General features: G+C 41.9%; 1 protein-coding gene across 1 annotated transcript in view; it reads left to right on the forward strand.

Annotated features, from left to right (window-relative positions):
• LOC311233421 (transmembrane protein 132D) overlaps nt 1-14,471 on the forward strand; it is a gene marked incomplete at its 3' end in the record, with an annotated part of 60,562 nt that overhangs the window by 44,702 nt on the left and 1,389 nt on the right. The window contains exons 4-8 of the mRNA XM_084320388.1: nt 3,952-4,150; nt 6,534-6,677; nt 11,456-11,661; nt 12,242-12,506; nt 12,625-12,816. Of these exons, the coding sequence (XP_084176514.1) occupies nt 3,952-4,150; nt 6,534-6,677; nt 11,456-11,661; nt 12,242-12,506; nt 12,625-12,816 (1,006 nt within the window). The remainder of the gene's footprint in view (nt 1-3,951; nt 4,151-6,533; nt 6,678-11,455; nt 11,662-12,241; nt 12,507-12,624; nt 12,817-14,471) is intronic.

Consider the following 14,471-nt stretch of genomic DNA (forward strand, 5'->3'; position numbering starts at 1 on the left):
TTAGGATGTCATACACTGTAAATCTGCGGACTGAAACACGAACAGATGTTTCATTTGCCAGAAATGGAGAGAGAAAGAGAGCACTGACACTGATATTAATTTGACCTCAGGAAGTTGTTTTCCCTGTTTGATATGGGTTATTATATGGAGATTTTGGGGTAATAATACAGTGTTTCGCTCATTCTGAGTCAGTTTCACTAATCCATCCTAAAACGCCATACAACTCACATCCCCCCTGCAGGCTGTTTAATGTCACACCACTTTGGGGGATTTCAGCGACTTTTTGTCTCAGCGTCCAAGCGTTTAGTAAATACTGAGTGTTTGCTGTATCGGTATATTAAAGCATTTGTTCATCCTCTTGTTTTGGATTTTCAGACCAAATGCTGCTACTTACAGTGTGGACGCTGCCTGTAAGCTGGGTGTTGTTGTTCAAACATTGTTGTTCCACTGCTTTACTCACAAGAATGACAGATGGATACAGTGCTGTGGCCTCTCCCATCTTGGCGGCACAGATTAAAATAGGAATATCTGTGTTAATGCATGCTTATATAGGTCAATACTGTAGGTGTGCTTATAGGAATACAAAAAATAAGCAACATCTTTGATGAGAATACCATTATGTTTTCGTCTCAGTCTCTTTGACCAATATGTTAAGATTATTTAATTATACTAAGCCTCTGTCTGGCTCTATGGCTTCATGCAATGGGGCACTGATTAGAAGAGGGAGTACAGGAAGTGAACTGGAGCTTCTTGGTAATGGTATGTTGTTGTGTTCCACAGTGAATGGAGGATTAACAATACAAGATGCATTTGAGAGGATTATACATACTGTACTTTTAGTCCCTGATGTGAAAAAAGCATCATACAGTATGTACTGTACCTCTTCAATGAAAATAGGCCACTGTCACATGGCAATAATAACTTGCATCCCAAACTGGAACTGTTCACACTGCTAAGGTCAAAATGGAACAGTATCTAAGAATAAGGCAATGCTCAAACCCTGCCCTCTTTTCTTGATCCTCCAATCACAACTGTCGCTTACCTCGGACAAACAAAGTAAGCGACAGTTGTGATTGGAGGATCAAGAAAAGAGGGCAGGGTTTGAGATAGGTCTATTCAGCTCCATTCATTTTGGTTTAGGAGTGTGAAAATGGCCCCCGAGATGCAGAAGTACAAGTTACAAAGGATGGACTGGGTCTGATAATCACAGGGATCACATGTTTCTCTCTTCATCTTACTGGCAGAGTCAGCTTCACACCACTGGAACAGATTCTTTGAAATCCACAATAGAGACGATGACTTACTTTTAAACCCAGTCCACTTCTCAGCTCGTCAATCCAGCCTCCATCTTACCACCTACTTTCTATTTCACTTCAAAGACCTGGGACAGATCCATGACATTATAATGGACCTCAAGTCTAATTCAAGGTATTATAGTGGACATATAGAGGATTGGGCTTTTTAAATAAATATATATACATTTGACTGGTCATGGTTAACATAAGCCCTCTGACCATGGCAGATACTGTATGGGTGTTTAATGTGGGCCACTGGGTTTTGTTTGAGTCATATTGTCCATATTATCTGCCGTCTGTCTTACACAGTCAATTCCCTCTTGGTCATTTGGCATGCAGGTAGTCATACCTTACTGAGACATACTTGCTTACTGAGTTGTGCACCAACAAAAGTAATTACCACCACAGGTAATTCATGTATGGGAACATAATTTGATTAAATAATCACATTATATACAAGTGACTGTTTCAGAGAAGATTATTGTTCTCTGCTGTGCATATAACAAATATAACAAAAACAACTAGACAGGGTATATTTGACCTTTTGACCATGCCCCTAATCCGAGCTGTTGAGTAGTCGTTTTTAGTTTTATGAAAATAGTGCCACCATGAGGCACAATGACTCAGAAGTTCACAGGCCTATATACCGGTATGTGCATTCAAGTGATTTCCTGTTTACCATGCATTTTTCCAGAATTATATTGGATCTGGCGGTCAAGGTACATTTGAAGATGTGAGACCCCAGATTCCACACAGCAAGTTTGGTGAGAATCAGGGGAACAGGCTGTGGAGTAGGGGAAAAATGTTTTGCCAATAATTTGGATGACAGAAATTCCAATATGACAGGCTTCATAGATCCTTATGGCAAAGTTGTCTGTGAATAGACACATCTCTGGATACCAGTTATTGTATGACTAACGGGTCAGGAGATAAACTAATTTGAAAATTGAAAGTTCAGCCTGATAGTGGCTGGTGGTGGATGAGTCAGTTAGTACAGATGGAGGGAGATGGACGTGATCCATGAGATCTATGTGATGGAAAGGTTGACTTTTTATTTACATTTCTTTTACATTTTAAATAAAAATGCAATCACAAAAAAAAGATACTTCTAAAATGTAAAGTTTGGACTGATGGTAGTGCTAGAAGAAAGGTCATGGGGTCACCAAAATCAATAGGGTTTATCCTCTAGGCAGGGTTCATAAATGTGCACCGCAAATTTTAAAATATTTGAATGAAAGCTCTTTGAGTTATCACGTTAACACGAAAATCCATAAGGAAACTGACGTTTGGGGTTATAATTACAGACTTGCCAATACAAGGGCGGCTGGGTGGCGCAGCAGACATTGCGCTTGTCACCAACGCAAGAGACACCGGGTTCAAATCCGGCTGTCGCCGTTGCCTCCGGCTTGGGCCGGCCGTCATACTGGCTCAATTGGCAGAGTCAGTGGGTGGAAGTCGATGGGTGGTAATCTGGACGTTGTGGACAGCGACTCCTTCGGTTGGGGGACGCCTGCACAGCAGAGACAGGAAATGGCGGGGGTAGTGTGAGCCTCCCACACGTTACACCTCGCCAATGAGAGTCCGCGCTGGCAGGTGAAAAGATGTGACAGGCTGCCTCCTCATGTACCGGAGGGGACACGTGATGCAAGGCTTCTATCCTCCCTACGACCGACCTGTGGGGGGCATATGCGAGCAACGTTCAAGACAGGGGAGGGGAGAATTGGAAAACAGCTAAATTGGGATGGGAGAAAAATAGAAAATAAGGAGAAAAAGTGGATAAAAAAAAAAAGACTTGCCAATACAATCAACAACAAACACAAAAAAGTAAGGGCACCAAGTGCATGAACAGATTATGGGAAGCATTCTCCAGCATAATTTCATTAAGCGATAAATGCTAAAAAATGAAGTTAAAAAAAAAAGAAAAAAAGTAATGTGAAAATCAGCTGGACACAAATATGTACTGTACAGTAGCTATTAGGGATGCTCGATATTGGCTTTTTACCGATACCGATATACCGATATTGTCCAACTCTTAATTTCCGATACCGATATCAACCGATACCGATATATGCAGGGTTTCCCCCCCCAATTTTTTTTTATAATTTCAGGTAATTAACATTACATATCTCTTATGCATACTTTTGGCAATAAATAAAATCTGAATTTGTTCTTACTTGCTTGCCTGGGTAAATAAAGGTTATAGAAATGTAAAAAAAAATTATAATAATATCGGACATCCCTAGTAGCTATCCATTGCTACTATTTCTTGCAGGGACAATATTTGCATCCAAAATCCCAATTTAGAGGTCAGCAACAATTACACTGTACCCCCACCCCCTCACCCCACCCAGTAAATAAGGAGTTAAATAAACTAAAGAAGTTTTCACTTATCCTATGAACTTTCAGGGGCACTTTTGCTCTGACAACCTGTTCATTTCCTGTCATGTGTATGTTGATCTATTCATTTCCTGTCATGCGTATGTTGATCTATTCATTTATGTACAGGAATACATTTCATATCAAAATATGGCATCGAGTATACAGTACACAAGTGCAACATCTACTGCTATCCGTAAATCCCATATATATATATATATTTTTTTTTTTATCAAATTTAAATCCCACATTCTGACCCACTTCTCTGCCTCTCCTCCAGGCCTGACAGCAGCCTGCTGGAGGTGCTGCAGATGGACTTCGAGGTGGAGGAGCTGAGTGGCCCTTTAGACAGCCAGGTGCTCATGTGGAAACTACAACTCCCAGCCGGCTCCTCCAGCAGGGACCTGGTCAAGACAGAAGGAGCCATGAGGATCTACACCACACAGAGGGACTTTGTTGGCCTCGCCCCTCTTGTGATGGTGAGCGACACCGACCACGTGTCACACGGAAGCATCCTACCTAATGGACGTGTCTCAAACCCTGCCCCTTTTCTTGATCCTCCAATCACAGCTGTCGCTTACCTCGGACAAACTTGGTTTGTCCGAGGTAAGCGACAGTTGTGATTGGAGGATCAAGAAAAGAGGGCAGGGTTTGAGACAGGTCAATTGTGATCAAACTGCAATAAAAAAAAACATTCTCGACTGCAATGTTTCCAGTAATCACGACGCTTGGATTACATCCTTTGATCAGTTGCATATGAAAATATTACAAAATGTACTTTGTTGTTATCCATTCCTGTCGGGTAGGTAAACACATGATGGCTGAATGTGTTCTGTCTTCGGGTTCTATTTCAGGAAGGAGCAATGACCTTGTGTTGTTGACTGTCAAGCAAGCTGATGTCTCTTGATGTTATATGGTCATCGTTCCTTTGTAACAGCTGCTTTATATTGTTCTATTTTGGTGCCATGGCTCCTTATCATTCAACCTCCATAATTAATCCATGATATAATCTTCTCCAGTAAATACAGAGCATTGGTTAAGCTGTTACAGCACTTTGCATTACAGTTTTGTATTCTATGCGTTTTCTATGCTGTTACAGTCTATGGGGGGCTGATGACCTCTTAAGACACCATTGTTTGGGAGAACGAGAGATTTAACCATTCATGCATCATTATCCGCAGGTTAAAAGCTTTTGGCTGACATTTTCTATTGTTCGGAACGACATGGATTCCTCTCCTGATGTAATAGTATGCTTTGGCCTGTAGACAATTCCTAACCATTTTGTTTGATCATGTTATTGATGCGCAAACTCTGTGTATAAAACACTGCAATTTACAGTCAGTTATATCCCATGGACTACCGATATTCCATAGTGCTGTGTATAGCATTTCCATTGTTATTCAACTGGAATGTACGAAATGACGGGCACATGGTGATGATGGAGAGTGGCCATGGTTCGTCTGCCTTGTGGATTAGAAGCTGATCCCAGGCTGAAGGCTAAACATGAAGAGATTTGATGGTTAGCCAGGGATGACATTAGGTTCACTCTGTGTAGCACAACTGTATGAACTAAGCTGCTGCTGCAGAGGCTGCTGAATGCTGTGCTGTAGTGCAGTCATAGGCATCAGGTCATTCAGCTTTTTACTGTAGTACTGTAGGCCTGCGTCACAGTCAGAAAACAATGCTTTAATAAACAAAGGTTTATTTAAAAAATATGTGTTTTATACAGAAAAGGGGGAGGTAGCCAGCTGGATAAATGTCATAGTAATTAATTCAATCTTTATTTGATCTCTCATTCACAATGACATTGAGAAATACAACACATAATAAATACAAAAACAATATAGAAACAGAATAGTTTCTTTAGGTCACCATGACCTCAGGCCAACTGTCTGCTTCAATGACATTTTACTGACTGATAGAGAGGCCTTGCATGGAATGTTTGTGTCATTTGCCAGCAACTATTGTTTTTGTACATGGCAATGGAAGAGACAGCGGCTGCTGTGTGCAAAACAACGGTTGCTATGTGTTGATATATGAGAAATATATCAACAGAAACATAATACTTTGTTGGCTTATTACTGGATCTTGTAAACTAGTCACAGTAGAACAGTAATATCATGCTTTTCCAGTGTTTGACCTACTCTACCACTTAAAGTGGTTACCAATAGTTACCAATAGGCAGCCATGCTGGAAGAAAGACAACAACACATTCTGTGCATAGCCAGACCAGGTTGGGGGAGCTGAGTTTCGGGGGAGAGACAGCTGTTTTTCTCTCTCGGCCAAGCAAAAGCAAAATTTTACAAAAATTAAAAAAAAAAAACATTTAATGTTAAGCAAACAAATCTCATTCCCTAGTGGTTCCCAAACTGTGGTGTGCGAGCGCCCTCTAGGTGGTGCGTGACATGAAAAGGCTAATGGTGGTAAAAAAAATAAAATTTCATAAAAATCTTAGTCAAACCTTTAGTATTATGGATATTAAACATGCTGCCAGAGTACATGCATCCATGTTGTTGTGAACATTTTAATTAAATAAAGAAATTCCCTACCCATAGTCGCCGTGGGAAGAGATAAAATAAAAAATAAAATCTGTGCACGGAGACCAGCAACAATTTTTTCTAACAGAAACCCATTGAGGGGTGCGTCAGCTAGGTCGGGAGGTGACAGGGGGTGCACGGCCAAAAAAGTTTGGGAACCGCTGCTCTACTGTATATCAAAGATCACTGCTCTGAGCATGTAAATAGATATTAAGATACATGCTACTGACCTACACTACAGTACAGGACTAATGATGAAATCCAGCAGTGGTTGTCATTAACCATTAACATTCTCATGCCCCCCCCCCCCCCCCCCCCCCTACAGGACACAGAGCTTCTGAACACAGCCGTTCTGACAGGTAAAAAGGTGGTGCTTCCTGTGAGGACGGTGGCGGTGGAGGAGGACGGAGTGGTCACAGACGTCTCAGACTATACAGACTGCAGCTCCGCCGATGAAGACGTTCTCAAAGTAGGATAATGGTCCTTTCACAGTAAAGGGGACGGCATCCTTGTGATGCTAGCACCCATGTGTGAACATGTGGAACTGTGTGAGTGTAAAGTTAGCAGAACCCCAGTGTTACCAGAAAGAGGTGCTCCAGGTAGTGAAGTGACATGGATTCAATGTTAAAATTACATCAGTCGTCGTTTTGGTTGGGGTTGAATATTTTTTTTATTAACATTGACAGCTGATGGCCTTTTTAAATGTTGGAAAAGAAACATTGAATCAACATTTACATTGACACTCCAACATTGATTGATTGATTGATTGATTGAAAACTTTATTAACAGATTGCAGACTGGGTACAATACAGTATGGCTCAATACAAACAACTGCTAAGAGGATGAAGACCAGAAAAGTACTTTCGACTTGTTTACATAAGGGTCCTCCATTTTCAATTCATCAAGACATTTATGACAATACAAGACATACAAATATACAGTGTTTAAAAAAAAGAGATAATAAAAAAATATATACATCCGAAGGGGAATAAACTGTACATTGGAGGGGGTTGGGTGGGTGGGGGTGGCGGGGATTTTGACATTTACCGGGGCCAGTTTCTAATTGCAGCCACCCGTAGGTGCTCTTTGAGAGCGGTTTTGAAAGAGGGTAGGGATTCACATGTTGATCCATCGTTGTTTCTATGTCAGTCTGCTATCTGGGCTAAATGGATAAATAAAGGGGGGAAAATGCGCCTACGACAGGTAACAAACATTTAAATTTACACACTAGCTGGAACAACGTCCCAGCTTGCTAGTGCATATATCTGATATAGCTACACACAAGCTACACACCACACAAACACAAAGTGCACTGGTTTTAGTATGGTGCTGGTGGCACCTTAAAAATAATGTCACAAAAAAAGTTCTCGGCGGTTTGACACTGAAGAGGCGTTAACACGTTGTTGTCAAACCCAGAGCTTTCAAACATAGTGCCCTTTAACACCTCAATGCAGCTTTGATTTTAAACCTCAACAGCTTTCGCTGTGAGCCTCCTAGGTGTCACAGCAAGCATTATACTTCACAGAACTGTGCTGGGAACAAATGCCCCAAATCACAGAGAAGGTGGTAAGAGGTCACATGAGGCCAAATCCACTTTAGCACTGGCAAGGGATAGGACCAGTGTTTCCAGATGGGAAATGTAAAATTATCACCCCAGAGACTTATAATGATCGTTTTTGAGGAAAATGATAATTTGCAAGTCATGACCAAGGGAACAAATAGACGTGTAATTTCAGAAAACATGTATTTATGACTGTTTCAACAACAAGCAAAACTAGCAAACTGTGAGGTTTGGTCCTAGTGACATCTCTCACCATCCCCTCCGACTCTCATCAGTTGCCGGGCTGAATGGCTCAGAGGAGATGACCTCCCCTCCTGTGTGTGACTTCTTCTCATCCACAAGTGAACCTGAGGATGGCTGACCACTAAAAGCCTACTTCATTTACTGATGGAATTGAAAGTGCAGAAAAAGTACAAGCCCCTGTCCCCCGGAGGTCAAAGAGGTTGAGTCTGTTTACTCAGGTCAGAGTGGCATCGTAAACAGAGGATCAACGAGAAGCCCCAGAGCCTCCACGAGGCCCCCATATCTCTTCATATGTACCCCTCTATTCACATTGTCTGTTGTTAGTCGATATGATATATACACGCTTACAAACACAATGAGTATAAAAACCCTTTAAGAACCAACAAAAGATGCCTCAAATTATTATATCAAGAGGCAGAATGTAGGCTAGAGTCAATCACTAATGTCAGCAGCCTGTTCTATCATCCCAAGCTTAGCTCTCATGTGCTTGCTGACCGGATATCAGATTCAGTGACAAAAATCTCTTTAATCTTCTTAGTCTGACAGCTTGACTCATAGCTCTTAGTGTTGTGACTGAGGAGTGTCAAACACGAAAGCTATAGATGGGAAGGATTCATCTAGAATGGCCCTCTTATGTGACCGAAACCAAAACAATGTTTTAAGGGCAACGATAGACAAGGCTTATATTGTACATGACTGGTGGAGGGACTCATACTGCACATAGACGAGGCTTATATTGTACATGACTGATGGAGGGACTCATACTGCACATAGACGAGGCTTATATTGTACATGACTGATGGAGGGACTCATACTGCACATAGACAAGGCTTATATTGTACATGACTGATGGAGGGACTCATACTGCACATAGACAAGGCTTATATTGTACATGACTGATGGAGGGACTCATACTGCACATAGACAAGGCTTATATTGTACATGACTGATGGAGGGACTCATACTGCACACAGACAAGGCTTATATTGTACATGACTGATGGAGGGACTCATACTGCACACAGACAAGGCTTATATTGTACATGACTGATGGAGGGACTCATACTGCACATAGACAAGGCTTATATTGTACATGACTGATGGAGGGACTCATACTGCACATAGACAAGGCTTATATTGTACATGACTGATGGAGGGACTCATACTGCACATAGACAAGGCTTATATTGTACATGACTGATGGAGGGACTCATACTGCACATAGACAAGGCTTATATTGTACATGACTGATGGAGGGACTCATACTGCACACAGACAAGGCTTATATTGTACATGACTGATGGAGGGACTCATACTGCACACAGACAAGGCTTATATTGTACATGACTGATGGAGGGACTCATACTGCACATAGACAAGGCTTATATTGTACATGACTGATGGAGGGACTCATACTGCACATAGACAAGGCTTATATTGTACATGACTGATGGAGGGACTCATACTGCACATAGACGACTACAAGGTTTAAAGCTCAAGAGTTCCACTATTGGATAGCCTTTGGCAAAGCAACATGATGAACATCAGAGTAATAGTCTATCCGTGGCTTCTCTCAGTCTTGAATAAAATAGAACATTTGAACCTGATTTGCCCTTTTCTCATACATAATCACATCTTGTACGCTCAGTAACCCAGTTAATGTATCTAACTTTTGAACTTGTGTCCTTATTGGTATTCACCTTCTCAGGACGCTACTGACAGACATTTGTGAGTCTATTCTGCTTCTACATTGTGTTTACATTGAAGAAGGTTTTTGATACAGTTTGAAATTATTTGAGCCAAAACCACATCTCAAGTAAAATATATATTCTAACACCAAGAACAACTGGGTGATATTCTAAGCCACGCGCTGGGATTCTGTTTAAACAGAGAGAGATGGCAGCGCATACGAAATTCAGTCTCTTTTGAAGTCTCTCCTTCCAGAGTGCTATTTGACTATAGCTCCGTGTAAGTTGCGTGGAGCTCTGAGAGGAAGGGTCTTTGACCATAGCGGATTAGAACATCTCTGATCGGTTGACTGTGTCTACTCTGGAGGAAAACAGGAAGGACTCCAGATGACCTCACTGGCAATTACCAGCCGTATGTGAGGGCTGACATATTGTAAATCTGCTTTGTTTAGCTGAAACGAAAGGATCAAATTAATCACAGACCAACAGTGGTTCGTCAGCCACGAGGACGACACATGGTGATGTGGTCATTCAAAAGCTTCAGCGAGATAAGATAAGACAGAGCTTTATTTATCCCTGTGGGGAAGTTCAAGTGTCAGAGCAGCAACTGGAGAGGAGAGGGACAAGGAGAATACAATGTAATGTAAAAATACAAGAATAATATATAGTAAGAAAAATTACTGGTGCCACAAGATTCTCTGACAAAAAGCTGTTACAGGGATTTTCTAAAGAAAGTGTCAGGTTCACGGCAACCAGACTGGAAATGTATTTGTTAATTTGCATTCCTCTGTGGACTGTCTGTCAAAGTCACAGTTCCTTCCCTTCGCGTCTCCTGTGTACTTTCAGAGGCCGGCGACAACTGAATTTCAATGCTGAGTAAATTATCCAATGTATTGAACCAGGGAGCGCCGAAACGACCAAGGAAATCTGAAACCAGTAGGCTTATGTTTTCCAGGGTCTCTAAAAAAAATATCCATAGGATCGTTCATCAGCACAAACACAAACTTCCCAAGGTTACCTTTGAAATTAAGTTGTAATGAATGTACTAGGTTGTGAAGGATGGATGCTCATGATACTTTGATTAACATAAAATTCCAATGCCGCATCTTGCTAAATCTCCAGGCTGGTGATCACCACAGCAGTATTTTACAGACGGTTGGCATTACTACAGAGCCACATGCACTAAAAAAAACACTGCAAAGTCATCATAAAGATCTTTGTTACAGAGACTGACTTATATGAGAATATTTTATTATTTTGCGGTGTTAGAAAGATGCCATTGGATAGATGATTTACATCTTTGACTGAAGTCTGCCCTATTTAGGCTTTGATATAGGCTGTTTCACACAAGTGTAATCAAGCATTAGATAGATCATCATATATTCTAGGTCCTCTATCGGTGCTTCCAGCCATCCCGATCCTCCATGCATCCGGCTAGCTCGCCGGCTAGCTTTCTTTTATGTCCATGTTAGTGTGGGACATCCTCATGATCGATGCCCGTGCGTTGGCTCCCACAGCACAAGTTTGCTGGCTGGCAGCTCTCGGTGTCTCTGAACAGTGACCTGCCAGCCTCATTCTCCCGACTGCTACTTTCTCGCTCACCCTTAGCCCCCCCCCCCCCCCCCCCCATACAAGTTTGCGTTGGTGACATGCTCATCCGTGTTGATGTTACATCATCAGGAACACAGGGATGTGTGTTCTGATGGACTTGTGCTTTTCTCTTTTGTTTTTCTCCCCTTTCTCCCAATTTCCGCAGGTGTCGGACAGGTGTGACTATGTGTTTGTGAATGGGAAGGAGATGAAGGGTAAAGTGAAGATGATGGTGAACTTCACTTACAGCCACCTGAGTGCTCAGCTGGAGCTCAACGTGTGGATCCCACGCCTGCCTCTGCAGATCGAGGTGTCAGACACGGAGTTAAGCCAGATCAAAGGCTGGAGGGTGCCCATCGTCTCTGCTAAGAGGTGTGGTGTGACACGCCGTCAGCCTGCTTGTTGGGCATAGACGGTCTCTCTTCAGAATTGTACAGGATTTACGAAGCAGTCACACCATAATACCCATAATAAAGGATAAACAATGCTGAGATCCAAACAGAATACAAAAGGCAGGGATGCTGAGAAAAGCAGGATGGCATAAACCAAACCAAAGCACCCTTTTGAGCACCCCTCTATTTTATTTATTCAGTTTTGAGACATAAACCTCACCGTTTTGCACCTCACCATTGTTTATGGGTTGACTGTGGTTCATATTCTTGGGTTATTTGATGGTCTTGAATGTACCGGCCATATTACTAGTGCCCAGATGAAGTCGGGTCATCTATCTAATTTCCCAGAATTCCACCTGGACAGATGAGGGTTCTAGAAGCGATCCTTAGTTCACACAGGGAAACATACATTTTCATTCCAAATCATATCCATTTGGAGGGTTTAGGGTCTTTAATTTGATTAGGTAATGTATTGCAATAACCCAAATATGATCCAACAAAGCAGAGATTGTGTGCAGTGATTAGAGAGTGACGGTGTTTGCTGTGTGTTTTCATCCCAGGCCCAGCTGGGGCAGCGACGAGGACGACAGGAAGGGGAAGGGCTGCATGCTGCAGTTCCAACATGCCCTAGTTCGGGTGCTCACACATTTCACGGCCGATCAGGTGGACCCGCGAGACCCCAAAGCCTACTTCCTGGGCTCCGATTGGCAGGTGGATGTCACACGGCTAGTGCGCTACTTCCTGAAGGTGGAGGATCCCCGCGTGGCCAGGCTGCAGGCGGGAAGGGTGCTGTCGGGAAGAGACCTAGGAACTACCTCCATCCAGGTAACCAGGCTGGACCACCATCTGTATGAGCCAGAGTCTAACAAGGAGACACATGGCATGCCTTAGGTGTTGTATGTATCTAATGTTTTTCTTATTTTCATCATTTGTACCTGGGTAGGTGTTTTCTCCGCTGTCTGACTCCATACTGGCTAAGAAGACAATCAAGGTGGTGGATGACAAAGTGACCATCACTGAGTTGGGGGTCCAGCTGGTCACAGGCCTCTCTCTGTCCCTGCAGCTCAGCCCAGGCAGCAACAGGGCCATCCTGGCTACAGCCACCACACAGGAGCTGCTGCAGAAACCCAAACAGGTAGCATCCTTAGCAGTGTTGGGTGGTAGTTCATAATATTACTTTTCCTAGTAACGAGTAGTGTAACAAATTACTACCTCAGTTTCAGTAATAATATTACAGTTACCCCATCAAAAAACAACTCATTACTCCATTACTTTGTCAAGATTTTGTCAAGATCAAAGATGACAAGAACATCCTTGTTGATCTGTAATCTATCTAAACTGTGCTCAAGGCTTAGGTGTGCATTGTAAGAAAATCCAATGTCAAAAGTTTGAACTCTCGCACTCTAAAGAATGACTTGGCTACCATATGTAGGCTATTTCATGGAGGCAGGTAGAATCATCAGCGCTACTGGGTTGAATGAAAGTTTCAGAGTAACTCACAAGCGTTGTTTCATCCTTCTACTTTCCACAGAAATTTGACCTCAAACCTCTTGAAACACCTGCTATCCTATAACGGCACAACAACAACAAGTTGTTTAAAAAGATTGTCCTTCATCAGTTTAAGCCAGCTGTGCTTTTGATCAAGCCTGAAGTCGCGTTATTACCAAGCTTCTAATGCAGCAGGGGAAAAAAGCGGCTGGTTTTCAGTTAATGAGCTCCCCTGTTGAAAACTAAGTAGCCTATGTTGTACCACATTTTTACGATAAGAAAGGAAGCAATTCCGGTGGGTGTTTCTGGGGGGTGTAACGGAACAAATCACTGCTCACAGGGAGCAATACATAAAGTCATAATATTACTTTTGAAATTAGTAATGAGTAACAAGGAATATATAACCTTTCTTTGAGTAATGCACCAAACACTGATCCACCGTCTGTGTCTTAGACTACTTACTACTACTTAACTACACAGTAGACCAGGGGTGCCAAACTCAATTACCAAGGGGGCCGAAATAAAAAATGCTGATGATTTTGCGGGCTGGACACATAATAACACCTAAAAAAAGGGGTATTTTCCTGAGGTCACTAGCTTATCAACAGTATTCAATTTGTGCATACCAGCTCAATATGTTGTTGTAAATGCACTTCTGTTCATTAGGTGCCTAAATTAATAAGGTGGTTTAGAAGGTAGGCAAGGAGGCATCATTTATGGATAATTGGCCTATTATAATATTTTTTACAGATTTAAATTACATATAATAGTAATTATTCACCCACAAGAATTTGTAAGATTAGCAATTGTAGGCTAAACTGGTCCTGGTCCTGGACTTGGATAACGAAGTAGAATACACACACACAAAACATATCTCACCTCGCTTCCACTGGTCTCACGCTAAATAATTATTTTCACAGAGAGTAGGTATGTGAAATGTATTAAAAATAATTCATATAGATAATAAAATACCTATTATGTTTCAATGACATAATAGACAGTATATTGTTTAGTGTATATAAATACCAAAATGTATGCTGTGGAGAGTAAGAATTCCATTGTACTTCTATCTGAATCTGAATTGTATGAACCCGAATAATACCACAGCTTCGAGTGAGCTTCACAGAGTCGAGTGGAAATGGATGACTGACAAGCTTTTAAAAGTGAAAGTAAATAAAAACACAAGGTACAACTGAAGGCTAAATATTGGGTCTTCCTCCAATGGTCCACAAAAGCAGGGTTGATGCATTACACATCCAGAAACATGATAAACTCCTTTCTATATGAACTGTTTTGTTCTGT

Source organism: Notolepis coatsorum (genome assembly GCF_963971535.1).
Source record: "Notolepis coatsorum genome assembly, chromosome: 1".
In the NCBI taxonomy this organism is placed as follows: Eukaryota; Metazoa; Chordata; class Actinopteri; order Aulopiformes; family Paralepididae; genus Notolepis; species Notolepis coatsorum.